Genomic DNA, 20580 nt, shown 5'->3' on the forward strand with positions numbered 1-20580 from the left:
TATATTATTCTCATAAAAACTATGCAAGGCAAATGAGAAAACAAGTTCACTGAGTATTTTGTTTAAGATTATACAGCTAGTAAGGGATAGATCCAGCATGCTCAAAGTCCAGGCCTAACTGGCCCATTTATAGGTAAAAAAAAAGAAAGATATCAGGTGGAGTTTTTGCCAAGATGGAGGTGTAGGTAGGAACCCTTCACTTTCTCGCACAACCAAATGGGGAATAGCAACTAATCTAAAATCCATAAACAACCAGAAATGCTAGAAAATAAAACTCCACAGAACTCCAACAACCAAGGAATTAAAGAAACAGTCAACCAGACCAGTAAGACAGGCTTATAGAGAGAACCTGAGGCAAGGTGGTGGGCTGCAGGGGTGGGGCCGGCTGAAAGGAGCCACTGTGAAGTGGTGGGCCAGACAGTGCTGCAAGGTGGGAAGGGCTGGCTGGCTGGGAAACGGACTCAGGGCTGACTGCGGACTACGGGGTGGGGGGTTGCCATGGTGGGAGAAACTCCCAGACTCACGTGAGTGTTCCTCAGAAAGTGCGGCTAGAAATGGGCAGGCAGGTCAGCTGCACTCTTCCCTCTCTGGCCCCTCCCCCACAGGCAGTGCCATAGGCAGCGCAGGAGAGCAGCAAGGGTGGTTGCTCTGCCCTGTGGAATACCTAAGGCCCGCCTCCTTACAGCTTAACAGGTATGCTGAAATGAAATGTGGCCCAAATGAAAGAACAGAGCAAAATTCCAGAAAGAGACCTAAGTGATGAGGAGATAGCCAACCACAATCTGCTGGAGAGTTCAAAGCCCTGGTCATCGAAATGCTCATGAAACTGACTGAACTTGGTTGCAAAATGAAAGAACAAATGAAGGCTACCCAAAATGGAATAAAACAAAATATTCAGGGAACCAACAGTGACAGGAAGGAAACCGGGACTCAAATCAACAATCTGGAACAAAAGGAAGAAATAAACATTCCACTGAAACAGAATGAAGAAACAAGAATTCAAAAAAATGAAGGGAGGCTTAGGAATCAACCTCTGGGACAACTTTAAACATTCCAATATCCAAATTATAGGGTTGCCAGAGGAAGAAGAGCAAGAAGTTGAAAACTTATTTGAACAAATAATGAAGGAAAACTTTTCTAATCTGGCAAAGAAAATAGACTTCCAGGAAGTCTAGGAAGCCCAGAGAGTCCCAAAGAAGTTGGACCCAAAGAGGAACACACCAAGGCACATCATCATTAAGTTACTCAAGATTAAAGATAAAGAGAGAATCTTAAAAGCAGCAAGAGGAAAGGACAGAGTTACCTACAAAGGAGTTCCCATAAGACTGTCAGCTCATTTCTTAAAAGAAGACTTACAGGCAAGAAGGGGCTGGAAAGAATTCTTTGAAGTTATGAAAGGCAAGGACCTACATCCAAGATTACTCTATCCAGCAAAGCTTTCATTTAGAATGGAAGGGCAGATAAAGTGCTTCCCAGATAAAGTCAAGTTAAAGGAGTTCCTCATCACCAAGCCCTTACTAAATGAAATGTTAAAAGGACTTATCTAGGAAAAAGAAGATGATAAAAAAATATGAACAGTAGAATGACAACAAACTCACAACTATCAACAAATAAACCTAAAAAAATGAAAAATGAAAACAAAAACTAAGCAAACTACTACAACAGGAACAGAATCAGAGAAATGGACATCATATGGAGGGTTTTCAGTGGGGGAGAGGAATAGGGGGGAAAGGTACAGGGAAGAAGAAGCATAATTAGTAGGTAAAAATAGATGGGGAGAGGTAAAAAATGGCATAGGAAACAGAATTCAAAGAACTTACATGTACAACCCATGGACATGAACTAAGCGGGGGAATGCTGGAGAGTGGGGGGTGCAGGGTGGAGGGGGGATAAAGGGGGAAAATTGGGACAACTGCAATAGCATAATCAATAAAATATACTTAAAGAAAAGAAAGAAAAAGATACCAGGTAAGGCAAAAATATTCTACTTTTTTTAGGGGAAAAAGAGTGAGGCATTGCACTCGAGATGGCAGGTAAGTGATTTTGAGTAAGGACTAATATTCTCTTTGTATTTTTTTAAAACAAGGGTTATTCTAATGGCATGCCATTATTTCAAGGACAGTAATCATTCTGGATAAAAGTTCTGTTTGATATTTTTATAAAATGATAACTCTGATTTTAAAAAGTATTTGAGTAGCCATCTAGACATCTTCAATGATTTGAGATTATTTATACATTTCATCTGCCTTACAGAGATATGGCAAGCTCCATAAATTTTGGATGGTTGAATGAAAGAGTAATAATCACCTTGAAATTTTATAATATTTAATGCACTAATTGAACAACTCTGTGAGGTAGTTTGCATTATCATTCTCCATTTTCTAAATGAAGAAACCAAGACAAATACTTTGTACAAGTTTACACAATCTGTTATTGGTGGACCTTGGATTAGAAGCAGAGACAGAGGCAATTGACTCGCAAACCCTTGCACAAAACCACTGGAGTATCCTGCTTCTCAGCTACTGGAGGAGTTGCTTTCAGGTTTTTAGTAGAATAGTATGTCCACCTTGATGCTTTCAAGTTTAAGATTATGTAGGACAAGGGTCCTTAGCCTTGAATCTTGGGACCTGTGGTCCATGGATAGGCTCTAGTGTCCCATGTATCTCTTGAAATTTGATGAGATTTTGTGTGTATGTATAAATGCATTTTCCACTTGGGGCATAGGCCTATCGCTCTCATCATATTCTCAAGGAATTTTGCGATAACTAAAAGATTAATGACTATGAATGTAGAGAAATATTTGGGATTTTCCAAGACACAATTAAAATAATTAAATTCAAAAATACTTAACTTTTTTAAAAATTCATTTTGGAGTGAGAGGAAAGGAGCAAGAGAAACACTGATTTGTTGTTCCACCCAGTCATGCATTCATTGACCCCTGCATGTGCCTTGACTGGGAATCAAGTCAACCTGCAACCTTGGCGCTTCAGGACAACACTCTAACTAACTGAGCTACCTGGCCAGAGCTGTTCAAAAATACTTATAGGTGGGTTTATTTGACAAATTGTTCAAAGACTAGTCTCTGCACAGGAGATTTTGGTTAGGAGACTAGGAACTAAAGTTTATCAGGCCCAACTAAATGTACTTAACATATACTACTTATTTTAACTCTTGTATCATTACCAGAATACAAATGTAGAAACTGAGGTTTAGAGTGTTAAGAAACATGCCTGATATTATACTGATAAATGGAAGATCTGGTGCAGTGTTGTCTAATCTTTTGGCACCTCTGGGCCACACTGGAAGAAGAGTTGTCTTGGGCCACACATTAAGTACACAAACACTAATGAAAACCAACAAGCAAAAAAAAAAAAGGTTTTAAGTAAATTTACGATTTTGTGTTAGGCCGCATTCATAGCAATCCCGGGCCACAGGTTGGACACCCCTGATAGGGTATCCAGATCTAACTCTGAAGCCAGTGCTGCTTCACCTTGTGGTTCAACACAGCTGCTAATTGTCAAGGGGATTAAGTGCAACTAACCTTGTTGAGAAGCAGGTCTCAATATGAAGCCTTGCTTAGAGGGTGTTATATGGCATCTTAGGGCCATTTTGAAGGACAGGAATTCAGTCTTGCTTTCAGATGATGTCTCATGTGGTGCTGGCTTTGCTTCACATCTCTGCATTCTGTTCTCTGGGGCTCTCTTTTAGGCAAGTTTGTCACAGCTGCATGCAGCAAGAATGGTTTAATTCCTAGAAAGCACATTCTCTGAACCATTGCCCTGACTCATTTGTTACAGCCCATCGGGCTTCTGATGGCCATAGGCCTAATGTTCCCATCTCTGTTGTCTATTTGAACAAACTTGAACAGCCTTTCTACTACTGAAGCCGCAATCTAGTCTGCAATATCCCTGAAACAGAGGACAGGAACTAAAGTGGTTAGTTTCCTTCAGATGCTATGCAGTGTACTTTTGGACTAGAACTGCAATTCTACTACCTAGCCTGTTTGAAAATCATCCTATGCAAAATGATGTGTTTGCCTAGCATTGAACATCACAGACAGGGCCTTTGAGATCTTGTGAAGGCTTTTCCAGTGTCATAGAGAAGCCTATACCACACCTGCAGAGGTGGGTTTTACAGAAGTACATACAGCAGACTTCCAGTGGACTTTTTGTATGAGGTCAGGGTGAGGAGCGACTGCTGTATTGGATTAGGTGTTTCTCCCAGTTTTGTGGAGTAGATCCCTCAGCAGAGATTGGCTTAATCTCCCAGAAATTCTCACAGCCTCTGCTCCAGAAACCCACCCCAACATTGCTGAGTATCAAATGACAGTGGATTAATATAACCTCATGTCTATGCTCTGCTACCTAGCTGGATGGAATAGGCCACTCAGAGGAGGAGAGTGGGGGTAGGGCAAGATAAGTTGCTATGGAGCCAGGATTACTGTAGTAACAAATGGAATTAGTGAGGATCCACTTAATTAGAAAATTATTCCATGTAACACTGAGGAAAACTGATGAATGAGGAAGGTCATATTTCACACTACAAATGGATGCTTTGCTTTAGAAAAGATAAACTCAGTTTTCCTTAAAAGGTGAATTATCTCTTCTAGTACATTCTAAATGATTCCATTGTTTTCCTAGAAGAAAAAGAGAGAGCTTTCCAAACAAAATTTCTAAAAGCAATTTATATCTGACTCCATTGTCAAAAATGTGCGTGGATTATATTAGTTTCCCGGTGTTACCATAACGAAGTACCAACAGTGGGGGTGAATAAAAAACCAGAAATATACTGTCTTCCAGTTATGTAGGCTAGAAATCTGAAATCCAGGTGTCAGCAGGGCCATGTTCCCTCTGAAACCTGCAGGGGAATCCTTCCTCGCCTCTTCCTAGCTTCGGGTAGTTCACTGGCAATCTTCAGCACACCTCGGCTTGCAAACGCATCCCTCTAATCCTCCGTCTTCACATGGTGCCCTCCCTAGGCATCTCTTCACTTCGTTTCCCCTCCGTGTATGTCTGTGTCTGTGTTCACATTCCCGCTTTTTATAAAGATACCAATCATATTGGATTAAGGCCCACCCTAACAACCTCATCTGAATTTGACCACATCAGTAAAGACCCCATAAGAACACATTCTAAGGTACTGGGGGTCAGGACATCAACATATCTTTCTTTGGGCAACTGAACTTATAAATAGTAACCATGCAGCATATGGCATTTAAAAATAAAATTATCTTTACAGGTGAGCCTGTGAGTTACTCTGAAATTGTTACCTTCTAGCCTTTCATAATCCTTTCAGAGATCGCTATCTTATTCAGTGATTAAGTATGTTAAGTATTTAATTAATTTATCATTTTAATGCTGTCTAAAGTATAAGCAGAATACAAAGCACAAAGGATAATACATTTCTGGGGTGAACTAAGACCTCGGATATAGCTGCTCACAATGGCATCTTTTGTGCTCATCCCTCTGCTTTCCTGCCCTTGTTCTGTTTCCCTCAGTTTTTGGTCTAGTTTTGTTCTCATCTTACTTTGAACCTCATAGCATCTTTAGTGTCCATTTAATAGACATGCAGATCAAAGAGGTAATAATTATTTTACTGAGCAAAGCTGACAACATAATCATGAACAAAAACCTCTATATACATCTGCCATAGTTGGAACTATGACACCTCCTTCCATTATCTGTACTTAATAACCATCACAAATTACCTATATTTTTATTTTCTACAAATAAAATTGTAAGCAAGGCATAATTGCCGGGCCCTGACAATGGATATCCTAGTTACACTGGTGCGCCAGTGAGCAGTGTAGTGGCCGAAATTTCCAGCAGCTTTGTTTTATCCAAGATTATTATTTTCTGATTTTGAAAAGAGTGTTATTTACTTATGTGACTAAAAATACTTTACACTTGTTTCTTTTAAATAAAAATGTTTATTTGGAGAATATTAATAGCATGATAACTCCTCCTCACCAGATATTAACAGTTCACGAGGTCGGGCAATAGAACAAGTCCAAACGAGCTTCTTCCAAGGAAATGGGCGACCACCTCGAAAGCCGCCTCTGTCTTCTGTCTTATTCCTGGTTGATCCATAATTCAAGATATGAAGCTTGGGGACTTTTTCTTAAAAGTAGAGATAGAGCAAAATGTCTGGAGCAGTGATGTTGACCTCCTTTTTTAAAAAAATCTTATGAAACTTTAACGGCATATTTCAGTCTTGTGGAGTCCTTTGTGTTATTCTGACTGTCGATAAGAACCAGGGGACTATGTTGATGATTTTTGATAATTTCAGCAACACTTCCAAAGTACTGGAGCAAAAAAAAAAGTAGATGAATTATACACTGGCATTTATACTAATTTTGAGCTTCACTCCCTCACCTACTTTTATTTTCTCAAGTTAGTCAGTTATTAGGTCCCAGCTGACATTCTAATAAAAAATGTCTAATTTAACAAAGACTATAACCTTCAAGGGGGCAGAACTCAGCCTTTCCTATATTCAGAAAGACTAAAAACACAACTGACAGCTTCAACTAGTGTAAGTACTTAGAGAAATTACTTCATTGAATTATGAAGTAATATTTTAATACTGTCTTTTTATTTAGTATTGAGTATAAAACTGTCATACAGTGAATTTCTCTACATTATTTATTGTTAGGTTGCACAGTCTTAGATATAAAGACTTCTGTAATAAACTAACCTTAGAATTTAGTGTCAGGGAAGTGTTATTTCCCAGATAAATTCATATTCTTCTGTTTTCTCTTTTAATAAATAAGGAAAGCTTTATAAGCTTTCATGTTTCTATTTTTGCTTTGGCACCCTGTAAGTTTAGAGGTAAATTAGTGCCTAATTGAAAATGGAACTTCATGCTAGGCTTTTGACATACATATTTATTATTCCATATATTAATTCCTGTTCTCTAGATTTTAAGATTATCATTTTTTTCCTTAAAATGATCAATGTTTTAAATGAAATGTGCAACAAACATAACACAGATCATGAAATAAAATTCATTGATTATACAAAAGTGTTACAGCTCACAATCATCAAATAAATGCATTTAGAGTCACTTTTTTTTTTTAAACAATTTTTGAGGAATAAACTTTTTATTTTATTTTTTTAAAGATTTTATTTATTTATCTTTAGAGGGGAAGGGGGAAAGGAGAGAGGGAAAGAAACATCAATGTATGGTTGCCTTTTCCCCCCTGCCACCAGAGCTACAGTCACTTTTTAAAAGGAGTTTTGCAACAGTGCCATAAATTTAGTAATTATCACCACTTAATATTATTGTTCTTTTAACTTTCTAGATAAAGACAAACATCTGGAATAAAAAAATAAAAAGCCATATTACTTCTTAGGATAGCCTCCAAATATCTATATATTGAATTAAATAAAGTATTTGAAATACTGGTCAACTTTTTCAAATGAAATATTAGTTGTCTTTTAGATAACTGGCTATCTGAATATTAGATCAGGGTGGAGAGGTGAGAGATGGGGACCTTTGAGTACCTGCAGTTTTTATTCCTTACTACCTCTTCAATCACTCAGTTCTGTTGCAATTGCCAATGATATACATAAAGATATTCATTTGGTTTGTTTGGCATAGTATGTTGTTAAACTGATGCAGTTGGAAATTAAATTTATGGACTAAAGAACCAGAAATGAATAGCACAAGCTCTTTGAAGTGGATTCCAAGGGAAAAAGTGTGTTCTGAACCCAAGAAACATAAAAGAGAATTTGTATACTTAAACAAGAACCTCATTGTTTCCTAGTCCCTGAATATTTTTTTTAATATTGCTTGGGGATTTAATGTTGAAGAAGGGGGTTGAGTTGAAATGTTTGTAGGGAGTGGTCTTGGCCTATTTTTTAAATTTAATTACATGAAAAAATTGAGCTTAACTTAGTTGTATTTCCCCTCAGTGTTCCTGTTTTTTCCTGCCTAGACTAATTCAGTGTATTCAGGATATTCATATATGGACAAACAACTTGTTTGATAACTGATAATCTCATGATTAATAAAAAAACACATACAAGAGCTATAAAACTACTTAATAGTATATCTATGCCAAAATAATTACATAAAAAGTTAAACAATCAGTTGATTGCTTTTTCTACCTATATACACCCAAACACAAAAACAGACAGACTTTTCAAAATATCCTCAGAAATGATATCATGTAACTAAAGTTTTCATTTTTCATTCAGATGTTCAGTAAATGGGAGAAACAATCTTTTTATTATAAATAGTTTAAGTAAGAGTTTTAATGGACACTGTCAATACTTCCAGATGCCATTAAATAATATGCTATGTATTTTGCTGTCCATAGGCTGGATATGTGGGGAAAGAGGTAAAGTTCTGATCTATCCATTCTAAGGTAGGGATGAAGATTCTTTCGGCCAAGAGGAATCCTGTTTACAAGAATTTCAGGACCTCTAAAGAGGACAGCTCCCTCATCCACCCTTAATCCTCTGGTAGAAGTAGTATGGGACCCCTGAGGGGGCTTTAGAATGAAACCATCCATCCAAAGCCACTCTGTCCTGCTAGGATCACCACTACCTCCTACCACTGGTTACTACTATTAGGAGCATTTACTTTAAAAGGTTTGTCAGGTGAAGGTTGTATTGAGAATGAAGACTGTTGTTAAAATTTAACTGGTGTTAAATGATAATGAAATCTATCATTTAAAACCCAAGTTTAATTTTGATCAGTGTTTGTGGTTTCAGATTCAAGAGTTTTGCATTTTCTAAATATCTACGACTTAATTAAAAACAAAGTAAAACCCAAAGTATAAAAACTCCTAGAAGAAAACATTAGAGAAAATCTTCATGAGATTGTATTTCACAATGATTTCTTGAACATGACATAAAAACACAGACAACAAAAACAAAAATAGACAAAGAGGACCTCATCAAACTTAAAAACTTCTGTTCAACAAAGGTCACAATCAACAAAGTGAAAGGTAAGCTACAGAATGGGGAAATATTTGTGAATTGTATATCTGATAAGGGATTCGTATCCAGAGTAATGAAGAACTACTACAACTCAACAACAAAAGATCAAATAACCTGATTTAAAATTTTGAAAAGGACTTTAAGAGTAGATACTTCTTCAAAGGTGATATACAAATGGCTAACAAACAGGAAAGGCTGCTCAACATCATTGACCATCAGAGAAATGCAAATAAAAACCATGATGAAATCACCCATTAGGATAGCTACTATTAAAAAAAATAACAAGGGTTGGCAGAGATGTGGAAAAGTTGCATCCCTTGTGCACTGTTGGCAGGATTATAAAATGATGTAATCACTTTGGTAAACAACATGGAGGTTCTTTCCAAAATTAAAAATAGAACTACCATTTGATTTAGCAATCCCACTTCTGGATATGTATATCCAGAAGAATTGAAAGCAGAGTCTTGAAGAGATATCTGCACACCCATGTTCATAGCAGCACTATTTAAAGCAGCCAAGAGGTTGAAGCAATCCAAGTGTTCATCAACAGATGAATGGATAAACAGAACGTGATGTCTAATACATTGGAATACTAGGTAGCCTCAAAAAGGGAAGAAATCTTGTCATGCTACAACATGGGTGAACCTTGAGGATATTATGCTATGTGAAATTAGGTAGTCACAAAAGAACATTGTACTATGTGACCCCACTTATATGAGGTATCTAAAGTAGTCAGATTCACAGAAATAAAAAGTAAAATAGTGGTTGCTAGGGACTATGGGGAGTGGGAAAGTGGAGTTATTCAATAGAGCTTCAGATATGCAAAATAAAAAGTTCTGGAGATCTATTTCACAATATTGTGAATATATGTCACACTACTATACTATATACTTTAAGTAGTTAATATGGTAAATTTTATTATATGTGTTTTCACCACATTTTTTAAAAAGCAAAATAAAGAGTACACTAATTGACATAAGACCTTATCAGTTAATTTTACAAATGCTATTCTCCTGCCTGTAACCACTCAATCAACAAATCCTCTCACTTAATAATAAGTACTTATCAACCATCCACTGAAGCCAGCCATTGTGCTATGGTTCTAGAAACAGAGGTGAGCAAGGCACGTAGCCTAGTCCCTGGCCTCATCTAGTGGAGAAGACAAACACTTCAGAAATTATGACACTGCCTAACAATTTACTACCTTACCTAACAAGTGCTGAGTTTGGAATGAATGTAGTTCTTTCTGAAAGAATTCTGAAAATAAATATTTTGAACTTTTAAAATGCTATTTTCTCTGCTTAGGTTGCTCTTTCCACTTTTCTTCTCATCCACTTTAACTTTCATTCTATCTATAATTCAGCCCACCATTCAAGACCAGAACAAGTATCACTCCCTTTCTGACCATTCATGCGTTATTCCACTCCATATTTCAGGGTTCATTTATAGGAACAAACCAGCTAAACAGAGCCATGGTAAGCATTGAGTTTGGTCCAGATTAAAGAGGTGTTGAAGTTTGTGTTTGGTCAGTATGCAAGACTTCCTGTATTGAGTAGACCTACTGACCTAATGTTTTTTTTTTCCTGCTGCAAGCCCAAAAGATTATTCTGGCCCAAGGGTATAGTCTAATGTTTCAACTCAGGTTACTGCATCTCTTCTGATCCTTCCCTGGTCATCCACCTTGGAATCTAAGTTGAGGTCCTAGTTCTTGACTTAGGAGCTCTGGAAACTGACCTTGATGTTTTTATAATATTAATATCACTTCACATTTTAATCTTGATCTTTATGTTCCCCTGGACTCAAATACTGAGTCAGGCTGACCCCACTAAGTAGCAGGGTAAAAGGACTCAACTGCAGCCTTTACATCATGCCAGTCTTTCCTTCCTTCTGTTCTCTCACAGGATATACTTCCCAAACATAGTACTTTATCTGTTTATAACATGAGTGCATGTGGACCAAGTACTTTTGTGTCCTTTCTCCTCATCTCTAGCTTCTAATACAGTACAATGCCATTGTGCTCAATACATAGCTATAGAGTTGGATTAAAAGAGAAATTACTGACCTCTTCACCATTTTTCTTTCTGCCCAAAGCATACTGTTTTGTTGCTTCAATAAAGCGCACAGGGACATTATAAACTCGCTTATTAAAAAATACAACTAATGTATATGGCTGTTTGGAATCATGGCCAGAGCTTTTCCGAATAAGAAATGATCCATCCTGTTTATTAAACAAAAAGCATAATTATGGTTAGTATTACTTATATTTCTACAAGTTGATATTAGTTTATGAAAGTACCTATGTTTAAAATATAATTATTTAGCTATGTGATTTTATTATTGATAAGTTTGTTTTATTATTTTCCAAGAAAACACTTCACTAAACACATACTTATACAAAATATAAGCTTTTATATTTACATGTTCATATATACTTACAGGAAATCCTGAGTGAGATTAATGCACTTTTTTTTTATCCTCACCTGAGGACATTTCTTTTTATTGCTCTTAGAGAAAGAAGAAGGGAGAGAGGAAAGGAGAGAAACATTGATGCAAGAGAGAACCATTGATCAGTTGCCTCTCATACATGCCTGGACCAGAAATTGAACCCGCAACCTGAGCCATCCCAGCTAGTGCTCAATGTACTTTTTGATGCACTAAATAAGATATTATGTTTATAGGATTTAGAATGTGTGAAGGGATGCATTAAGAGGAAATCTAAAGGGTACTCTTAAACAAGGAATCATGTCCATAAGTTGCCTGTGAATAAGAAAAATGATCGAACAAATTTTATTCCTAAGTACTTTCAAGAAGAAAGTAGAAATTGGGAATAAAACTATTTCAGCTGATGAAAATTCTCTCTCCAAAAACATATATTGAAGCAAATAAAAACTGTAACAAAACATTCCAAATTTAGTTAAATATTTTATAAAGCACTCTAGAATCCTTAATTCAAAAATTATGAACTAAAAAATTGACAAAACGCAGGAAGAAAAATGCAACAACAGTTGGTCAAGCTCTCTGCAAAGAAAAGAAAAAGAAAGACAAACTTATTTCAAATGAATATTTAATAAATCTCTGAAGGAAGGCATAGAAACCACCAAGACAGAGAGGGCTGGGGAAAATTTTTTAAAAAGAACAGCAACAGAGTCAAATTGGTTGGAATGAAAGGAAGACAAAAGGCCAAAAATGCATGCAAATTAAGTCCTATAAACAAAAACAAGGAAACAGAGAGATTCTTTAAGACTATAATTTAAGAAAACATATTGGAAATAAGAGAAAACAAAACTATTTGTTGAAAGGCCTCCATCTGTCTGAAAAAATTGATCTGAAAATCAACTCAGAGACATATTCTGGTAAAACTATTAAACTTTAAAAACAAAAAGTCTGCAGGGTTTTAGAATAAAATATTAGATTACATATAATGGCAAGAAAATAGTATTAGGTAGAACAAGGCAATCCAGTGGAGCAACACTTTTAAAAGCTCAAGCCACTTTTAAAATATACAACCAAGATTTTCTCCAGGTATAGGGCTATGAAAAAAGTTTTGAATGTGCAAGAACTCAGGGGATAATGGAAACATAGTTCTCCCTGAGAATCTAGCACAAGGTAATCTTCATCAAGCAAAAGGAGATAACTGGTGAAGCCAGCAAAGGGAATGATAGGAAGTATTTAATATGTTTCATTGTAGAGTTTGGATTAAAATGAGGGTGGCAAAACTAGTATGCAAATATTACATATTCTTACAAAGCAGGATGCAAGTGAAAAAAAAGGAAGAGGAAAAGAGAAAGAAAAAGGGGTACTTTAATCTCAGATTGTCCAAACTGTTCCTAGTGTTGCTACATGATTGGGCTTGGATGCTTCTAAAATCTCATTCAGGGTCCTTTGTTCCCTCTCAACCTCAGCGTTTTATCCCATGCATTGATCCAGAATAGCCTGTTACTGTGCACTCCTGAATGGGTCTCAGACAGCACCAAGCCTTTCTGAGATTGCCCCCTGGAGCCTAGGAATCCTTGCCAAGATGGAAGGACAAGTAGAGATGAGATGGAGGAACAAAGAGAAAAACGCTCGAAAAAGAAGATGGGATGGCAGTTCCTCCTGAGCAAGTAAAGAAAAAAGATCCCTGCATCATAATTATTGCAGTTACTTAATTAGCATATTATTAATAGGATGACAACAGTGCCTATTACAGGCTGAGGACAGGATATGAGATTTAAAAATGGCCAAACCTTGTTTGATCTGTATAACGCTTCTTCAGCAGACTTTCGGTCACAGGCACCAGCGTACCATGGCTTACAGTGAACATCAGCTTCCTGTGGAATAGAGGAAATTCTTTTTTTAAAAATATATTTTATTGATTATGCTATTACAGTTGTCCCATTTCCCCCCCTTCACTCCTCTCTGCCCTGCACACCCCCTCCCACCCACATTCACCCCCTTTAGTTCATGTCCATGGGTCATACATATAAGTTCTTTGGCTTCTACATTTCCTATACTATTCTTATTCTCCCCCTGTCTGAAAGGGAGGCAATTCTTAAGCATGAGATGGAACTTCTGTGCGTGAAAAACAGAGTTCCACTTTGCATTACCAAGACAGGCCTAACTCCTTGTGGACCAGTAATTTGTAAAGTTGATGCTTCCTTTGGTCAATTACAGGGTTATGTAATTGACTTTTTCCCATTTGGCCTTAGTTTCTAACCTTAGTCATTGAACATAAGAACTAAAGCCTGCTAGATTCCTGAACCACTTATTCCTTTCTCCTAAATAAGTTATAGTCTCCCTTTCCTTTTTGATCTTCCTGGGTTTTTTGTTTTATTTTTGCTTTGTGGGGTGCTTTATAATTTCCAAACTGTTTTTACAAATGTTATCTTATATGATTCTTGTAGCTACTTTGAAAGCAAGAAGGATAAATACTGTAATCCTTAATTTACATTTGAGAAAAGCCTAGAGAGACTTGACCAAGGGCACAGAGAGTCCTTACTCTTTTTACAGGCTGTGCTGTTTTGTGTGTTTTTAATATCATATGCCTCCACAGATCTATTCTGGGAAAATTACATAGTTTTAAGAGAAGCTATGTGAAGGAAAGAACAATAAAAAGTAACACACTTCTTTTATAGTTTTGAAGAACCACAAATTGTTATCTAGGGCATCTAGAATACAGATTGGAATAAATTAAGAAAGGTCTTAATAACTGAAACAAAAATGTATTCTGTACCCATCAGCACATGACGACTCACAAGCCAACTTAAAATATAGTCTATTCTCAAGCTTCACTCCAAACTCTCTCTTGGAAGAAGACATGCCCTTTCCTGAAGTTTACTGGTAACAACAAGTGTTTATTTCATACCTGTTCTGACACATTGGAGTTAGATGAAAAGCTGGGTGATGGAACATCCACAGTTGGGCTGCCTGCTTCTGGAAACCCTGAAAGGGATTTGAAAAAGCAACAGATCTTTATTATTTCTTGAGCATCTATGTCTGTACTACAACACTACATTAGTGCTGCAGGGGACGCACACTGAAAAGTCACACACACACACTAAAAAAATCCTTCACAGCAATGGTTCCCAAAACATCGTCTGTGGATGCCTGAGTCTGAGGAATTCCCAAGATCCTTTCAGGGGATTTTTTCCAGATACATATCTCTGTGAAACCCAGTTTTCTTCATATACTTCAACCAGAAAAATGTATTGTGACAGACTGACTGTAGAATCAGATAGGAGAATCCAGTTGCCTCTGTTATTCCAGGCATTTAAATCTCTGTTATTCCAGAGATTTAAAAAGTGTAAAACATATCTCTCTTCCCACTAACTGTTTTTGTTTGGAAGTTATAGCTATTTTTCATAAGAAATATGTTATTTATGTTAACATGTAATGAGTTAATAAAATATTAAATGCAATGGACTAATAAATGTCTTAAATATCTGTTTTAATGAATACATCTAATATAAGTAGAAATATATAAACTCAAGTTTTGGGGTCTGACTTTAAGAGTGTTAAATGCTCCCAAGACCAAACATTCTCCTAAATGTTTGAGAATTGCTGCCTTAGGCATAAACTCAGTCTAAGTGTGAAGACGCATTAAATAGAGAAAATACTTAGCTGCTTTCATTTGTTCATTCATTTTTCATTCATTCATGATTATGTGCCTGCCACGGGTCAAGGCATTGAGAATATACAAGGCAACGAAACAGCAAAGTGCTCTGCCTTCCTGGAGCTTAAATTTTAATGGAGTGAGATAGGCAATAAAGACATAAGTAAATATATATACCATACTACAGAGCCGTAAGTGCTCTGAAGAAAAATAAGCAGAGAAAGGGGTTAGGGATAGCCTCAGACAAGCAGTACATTTAAATACACTGGTCAGGGAAAGAAGGCCTGGCTGAGGAGACATTTGGGTAAGATTTGCGAATGGAGAGGGAGGAGGCAAGGAACGAACCTTCCAGGTAGAAGGAGCAGTAAATGCAAGGCCTGGCATATTGGAGGACTAGAGAGGGGCCACTATGCCTGGAGTGCAGTGAGGAAAGGAGACAGGAGGTGGTGAAGGAACCAGATTTGCAGAACCCTGTGAACCCCTGTGACATGACTTGAGCTTTAGCAAAGATGGTGTGGGAAGATTTTGGAAGGTTTGGACTCAATAGTAATGTGATCCGCTTGCTTTTGACAAGGTCAGTCTAGCTGCAGGGTTGGAAATAGATAAAGGGGGTAAGAGCAGAGAGAAGAGGTGAATTCAGTGTTCTGCAAGCCCTGGCAGGAGATGACGTGGCTAGGAAAGAAACGGCATTAATAGAAGCAGTGCGAGTTGTTGGATTCCAGGTATATTTTTGAAGACATAGCTGGAAAGTATTTGAAGAAAGCAAGCAAGGAAGTCAAGGGTGACTCTAAGGTTTTGCCTAGAGCCATCAGAGTTGTCCTTTATTAAAAGGCAAAGTCTGTGGGAGAACCAGGTTTAGATAAACTAAGTGCTTCAGATGAAAGTGTCCTGGGAGTTCACAGGAGACAGCAGGATGTTCAAAGTAACGGAGGAGGGGTGAGGGCTTGGCAGGCCCAGCAATGTCGGGTCTGAAGGAAAGGAGTGTTCTAGGCATGTGGGGAGCAGCAGAAGATGGGGAGTGGGCAGGCTGTCCTGAGACACGCAGTACAGGAGGGTTGGTGGTTTCTGCAGCTTGGGAAGTTGCGGGAGTTCAAGGCTGACCTTTTCTGAGCTATAAATTCATGCCAGTCCTGTTCCATTTTCCACATCTTCACTCATTCTTTCCTCACATCAGCCCTTTGTGAGAGCAGCTATAGACTCCATTTTACAGACGAGGCCTTCCCTGGCTGCCCCATCTAAAACAATCGTGTCTATCACCCGATCCTCTGCTTCCTTGCTTTGTTTTTCTTCATAGCACTTCCGCATTTACTTGATATTATGCGATTCAACTGGTTGTTTATTTTTTCTGCCTGTCTCCTCCAGTAAACTCGAAGTCCATAAGGGCAAGGGTTCTGTTTTATCCACTGCCCTGTCATTCCCTGTACCTAGAAGAGCACCTGGCATGGAGCGGATGGTCAATACATACTTATCAATTGAAAAAATGACTTTGGGTAGAAAATAATAAAATGTATGAAAAAGCTTTACATACTGAAATATAAAATTTCTATAGCCAAACCATTTTCACATTGTGTTCAGAATTTTTTTAAAAATTTGTATTTAGTATGTTTTATTTATTTAAGAAGAATGAAAAATCTAATTAAAAACCTAAAAAACTGATTTATGTTCAGTATAAACACTTTTTTGGTATATATAGCAAAAATATTATTCTGCGAATTTAAATTTCTTGAATCTTGATTATTTTGACATATTTTCCAAATTACCCAGGTAAAGTAGGGTTTGTTTTGTTTCATTTTTTCATTTTCCCCCTACATTAAATAGAAAGCAAATCAGTTATATTCTGCATGCATAATTTATCTGATTCATATATTTTTAGGGTGAGGTAATGTTTTCCTTGGGAAAATTATCCAGACATTTTCCAAATCTTTCCAGGGTACCTTTAATAGATTTATTTTATGCTCATTAAAATATATTTCAGATTTAATTGGAGGAGCTATCATTTATCGAGGACCTTCTATGTGCCAAGCACACTGCCAGGTATTTTGCAGAGGCTGTTTTACTTCCTTTGAAAACAGTTATATTGGTTTTGTAAAAAATCGGGTATGTAAAATATGACCAGTATGACCAGTAAAATATTCAGTCAATACTAAAAATGAAAATATCTCAAATCTCTCTACTTTTCAAAACAAGTCTATGACAATATTCTTGGCCCCATTTTACAGATGAAGCTACAGAGGACACCAAGGTCCTCCAGCCGGAAGTGACGAGTTCCGTTGGAACCCAGGCGACTCGGACAGGAAGGAACAGCCATCTCCACTACCACCCGATAACACTCTTCATGACTCCATTGTACTTACTTGGCAGAGGTACAGGTTTCTGATGGACTTGTCTGAAAAAAAGAATTTCAGGTTAATTGGAGGGCAGAGCACAAAATGAGTGTTTGACTTTCTGTTTTCAGTGAAGACTCTGTGAACAAGCACATCACACAGGAATCAACAGCAACGGCCAGGGAACCAGATCTAAAGGTAATAGGGGCACAAACCCCTCAAAATAAAAAAATGGTTCCCTCTGCTTTGAAAAAGGAGGAGCCTTGACTAAGGTGTTACATTTTAGTTAAGTACAATAGTTAACCTGAATATTAGGTCTCTGAGATTCTAAGTCATTCTTTTAAAATTGTTACCTACTTAAAAACTTAACATCCCTGCAAATTTAATTGCAAAGCAATGGAACACCAGATTTTACCAAGCACCACAAGCCAACGTCACTGTGTGGTGTGACAACGCAGGCACAATGCCTGCAGCAACAGGAGTCTTACTTCTGAGCAGGAGGAAATGCTGGTGGCTGCACAGCTTCCTGTCTGTGACTAGATCCTCGGTGGCGTTCAGCAGGGATAGGTTTTTCTGTATCAAGAGAATTCTTATATTAGAAATAGAGTGAAACGTCTGTCCCCATCCCAAAACCGAGCAACATCAACTGAGGAGCACTGGATTTAGATGGATGTCTTCCCACGAACATCTCTCTCCCCAGGATGTCATCTGTTTGTGCATCTGTTGGTCTGGTGATGTGTTTGTGCTGTTAGGACCAGCTCTCCCACCCCCAGTGTCTCAGGCATACTCTGCTTTCATCTCTGGGCAAGGTACATGGCGGGGACTGAACCCATGGGATCTGGACCATTAAGTGTGTGCGTGCAGGTAGGAACCAGAACAGGAGCAGGTTTTAGCCACCCACCTCCTGCTTTCTATGTGGCCTCCCCACAGGTGTCACAACACCCTGAGTGTGTGTGTGTGTCCTCATTAATCATAAGACATGACTTGAAGAAATTTCTTACTGATAAGTGGTAAGATAGGACATTTTGTGAATGATCTACTCTTTTTGAAAAATTAATTGAGCAAAATCAAGGTTATCTCTATAACAATGTTAACCTCTCTTGCATGTCACTGGGTTTTCCTGAGGGGAAGAGGAGAAGTTACAACAAGTACCCAGGGACACAGGCACAACCTGCAATGTAAGAATTTATGTTGAGGTCCATCATGAACTTTACTCCTGAACTAGTAATAAGTGTGATTATAAATTATTTAATGCTTTATCTTCCCTCAAATTGGGACTGGAGTGTGTTAAAATCCGGGTATGTCCCTGGCGTATCTCTTGCATAGAAAAAAGGTTGAGAGTTGTTAATCTCCTGTTATAGGAACCCACAGGAGTAACAATAGTAAGAACTCAAAGACTTAAATGAATGGTAAGATAGACTTCAGGGGTTTTGCGGTGCACTGAAATTCAGAAGCCCCGAACCTCTAGAGATCATGCTTCAAGCTTGTGGCAAGTTACTCTGAGCTGCCTATGGGAGAGGTTTCTTTCACAACTTAACAGCTTGGTAGTGTCAGGAGGAGGAACAATGATCATATTAGGACCCCACAGCCGATTAGCTTTGATCACATCTTCTTGGCCCTGTCGTTCTGCAGGCTTCCTTTATAGGTGGGAAGAGGCTGCTTCCCAATTTGGGTTTGGATGGCATGCCATGCTTCTGCGCTGGGAGCCCTTGGGGAATGAGGACCTCTGAGCCACACAGAGCATGCCATGAGCCCCTTCTTGGCTGCTTTTCAGAGGCTCCTGAAGCCATGAAATTTGCGCAGGGTTGTGCTAACTTCCTGCAGAGGCCCACCCTGTGGCCCCACTGTCACTCCACGCTCCCTGCTCAACAGGCCTGAGGACAGCGAGGAATGGAAGGCCAGCAGGGCAGAAGCCTCGAAGGAAAGGCAGAAGAAAACAAGACAGCAGTGAGGGACTGATACTCAGAAATGGCCCTGGGGGAGAAAGATGCGGGAACCAATGTAAAAACTTATTGAGGAAGTTAATGACTGGAGCAAGTAAAGCAGACAGGTGCGTTGTAATGGACATTCAGAAAATGTGCACCATTTATTGTCAGAGAAACCAAAACACTTTATGTAGATCCGCTCGTGTTAACCCAGGAAATGGGGAAACAATCACTAAGCTTTTAGCATTAGGTATCTTCAAGTGTGGAATCAGATAGGTACAGAAGTTTAACTTTTACATGGTACTTTAAGTGTTGAGATTATGGACGGTTCTTACTGCTTTCTGTCCCCTCACCCACTCCAGGATTTTTCAAATACAAATATTTTAAAAATAGGAATGTCCTAATAAAAAGTGTATGTAAGGTTTTAGGGTTATAAGAAAACGAAAGAAGGAAAACATTTGAAAATACACTAAGACAGACATTTGAACTCAGAAAATATTATTTTGAAAACTTAGCAAAAAAACTGGTTCAAATAAACAAGGTTTTAAAAGTTTCATTCCTGAACTAAACAATTAGTCTAAGATGCATGAATGGCTCTGAATTAGTCTTCGTACCAATAGAAGGCCACGGCCCCATTCCTGGCAGGAAAACCTGTCTGGAAACGGACAGGTTTGGGGTGTGCAGCCTGTAACCCCTGCAAAGATGCTGCCCAGGCAAGCTCAGGGACTGACCAGCTTTGTCACTCACTACTCATTGTAATGGGAAATCCATTTTGTTCAGAAAGTTGAGTTTCATATTTATGATTAGCTTATAAATAGTGAAAGAATTTAGAAAGACATTTATATATAAATTCTCAATTAAAATAACTTTTAGAGGACATGCTCCTCCTTTAAAATAACAAGAGATTTACCTTCACAAACACTTGAGGCATTCTGTTGAGAGGCAAGTGGCATCTATTTTAAAAAAAGGAGCAAAGACATTCAATGTGGAAATAAAAGTCAAAGCAATATCATTAAAATAAATATTTGGGGAGAACATTTCTCTGATGCATAGTTATTCTTTCAGTCATAAGAACAACAATTAAAAACATGTGGTCTCTAGTATGACCTTTGCTTTAAGTGACAACTGACTGGATGTGTCTCACGGAAGGAGCAATGTCCTCTTGGTGTTGACACCTCCCTGCTGTAGGGTTGATGAATACCATGACCCCCCCAGGCAGCTTGTGGCTTTCATCTCAGGGTTTGCTGGGTGATTATAAATATCAGTCTACAGAATAGATACCAGGTCAAGGTGGG

At 38.0% G+C, this 20580-nt stretch overlaps 1 protein-coding gene across 2 annotated transcripts in view; it reads right to left on the reverse strand.

The window, feature by feature from the left end:
- Window positions 1–5915: 5915 nt before the first annotated feature.
- The window catches only part of BLNK (B cell linker), a 75772-nt gene continuing 61107 nt past the window's right edge, over window positions 5916–20580 (reverse strand). For both annotated transcript variants that reach the window (XM_037138914.2, XM_037138913.2), the window contains exons 11-17: window positions 20196–20238; window positions 17849–17933; window positions 17391–17422; window positions 14290–14366; window positions 13172–13255; window positions 11008–11163; window positions 5916–6304 (exon numbers count right to left, since the gene is read on the reverse strand). In XM_037138914.2, coding sequence (XP_036994809.1) covers window positions 6185–6304; window positions 11008–11163; window positions 13172–13255; window positions 14290–14366; window positions 17391–17422; window positions 17849–17933; window positions 20196–20238 — 597 coding nt within the window. In that variant the 3' untranslated portion in view covers window positions 5916–6184. The remainder of the gene's footprint in view (window positions 6305–11007; window positions 11164–13171; window positions 13256–14289; window positions 14367–17390; window positions 17423–17848; window positions 17934–20195; window positions 20239–20580) is intronic.

The sequence above is a fragment of the Artibeus jamaicensis genome, unplaced genomic scaffold (genome assembly GCF_021234435.1).
Source record: "Artibeus jamaicensis isolate MK-2021 breed Jamaican fruit bat unplaced genomic scaffold, CSHL_Jam_final contig_252, whole genome shotgun sequence".
NCBI classification, from domain to species: domain Eukaryota; kingdom Metazoa; phylum Chordata; class Mammalia; order Chiroptera; family Phyllostomidae; genus Artibeus; species Artibeus jamaicensis.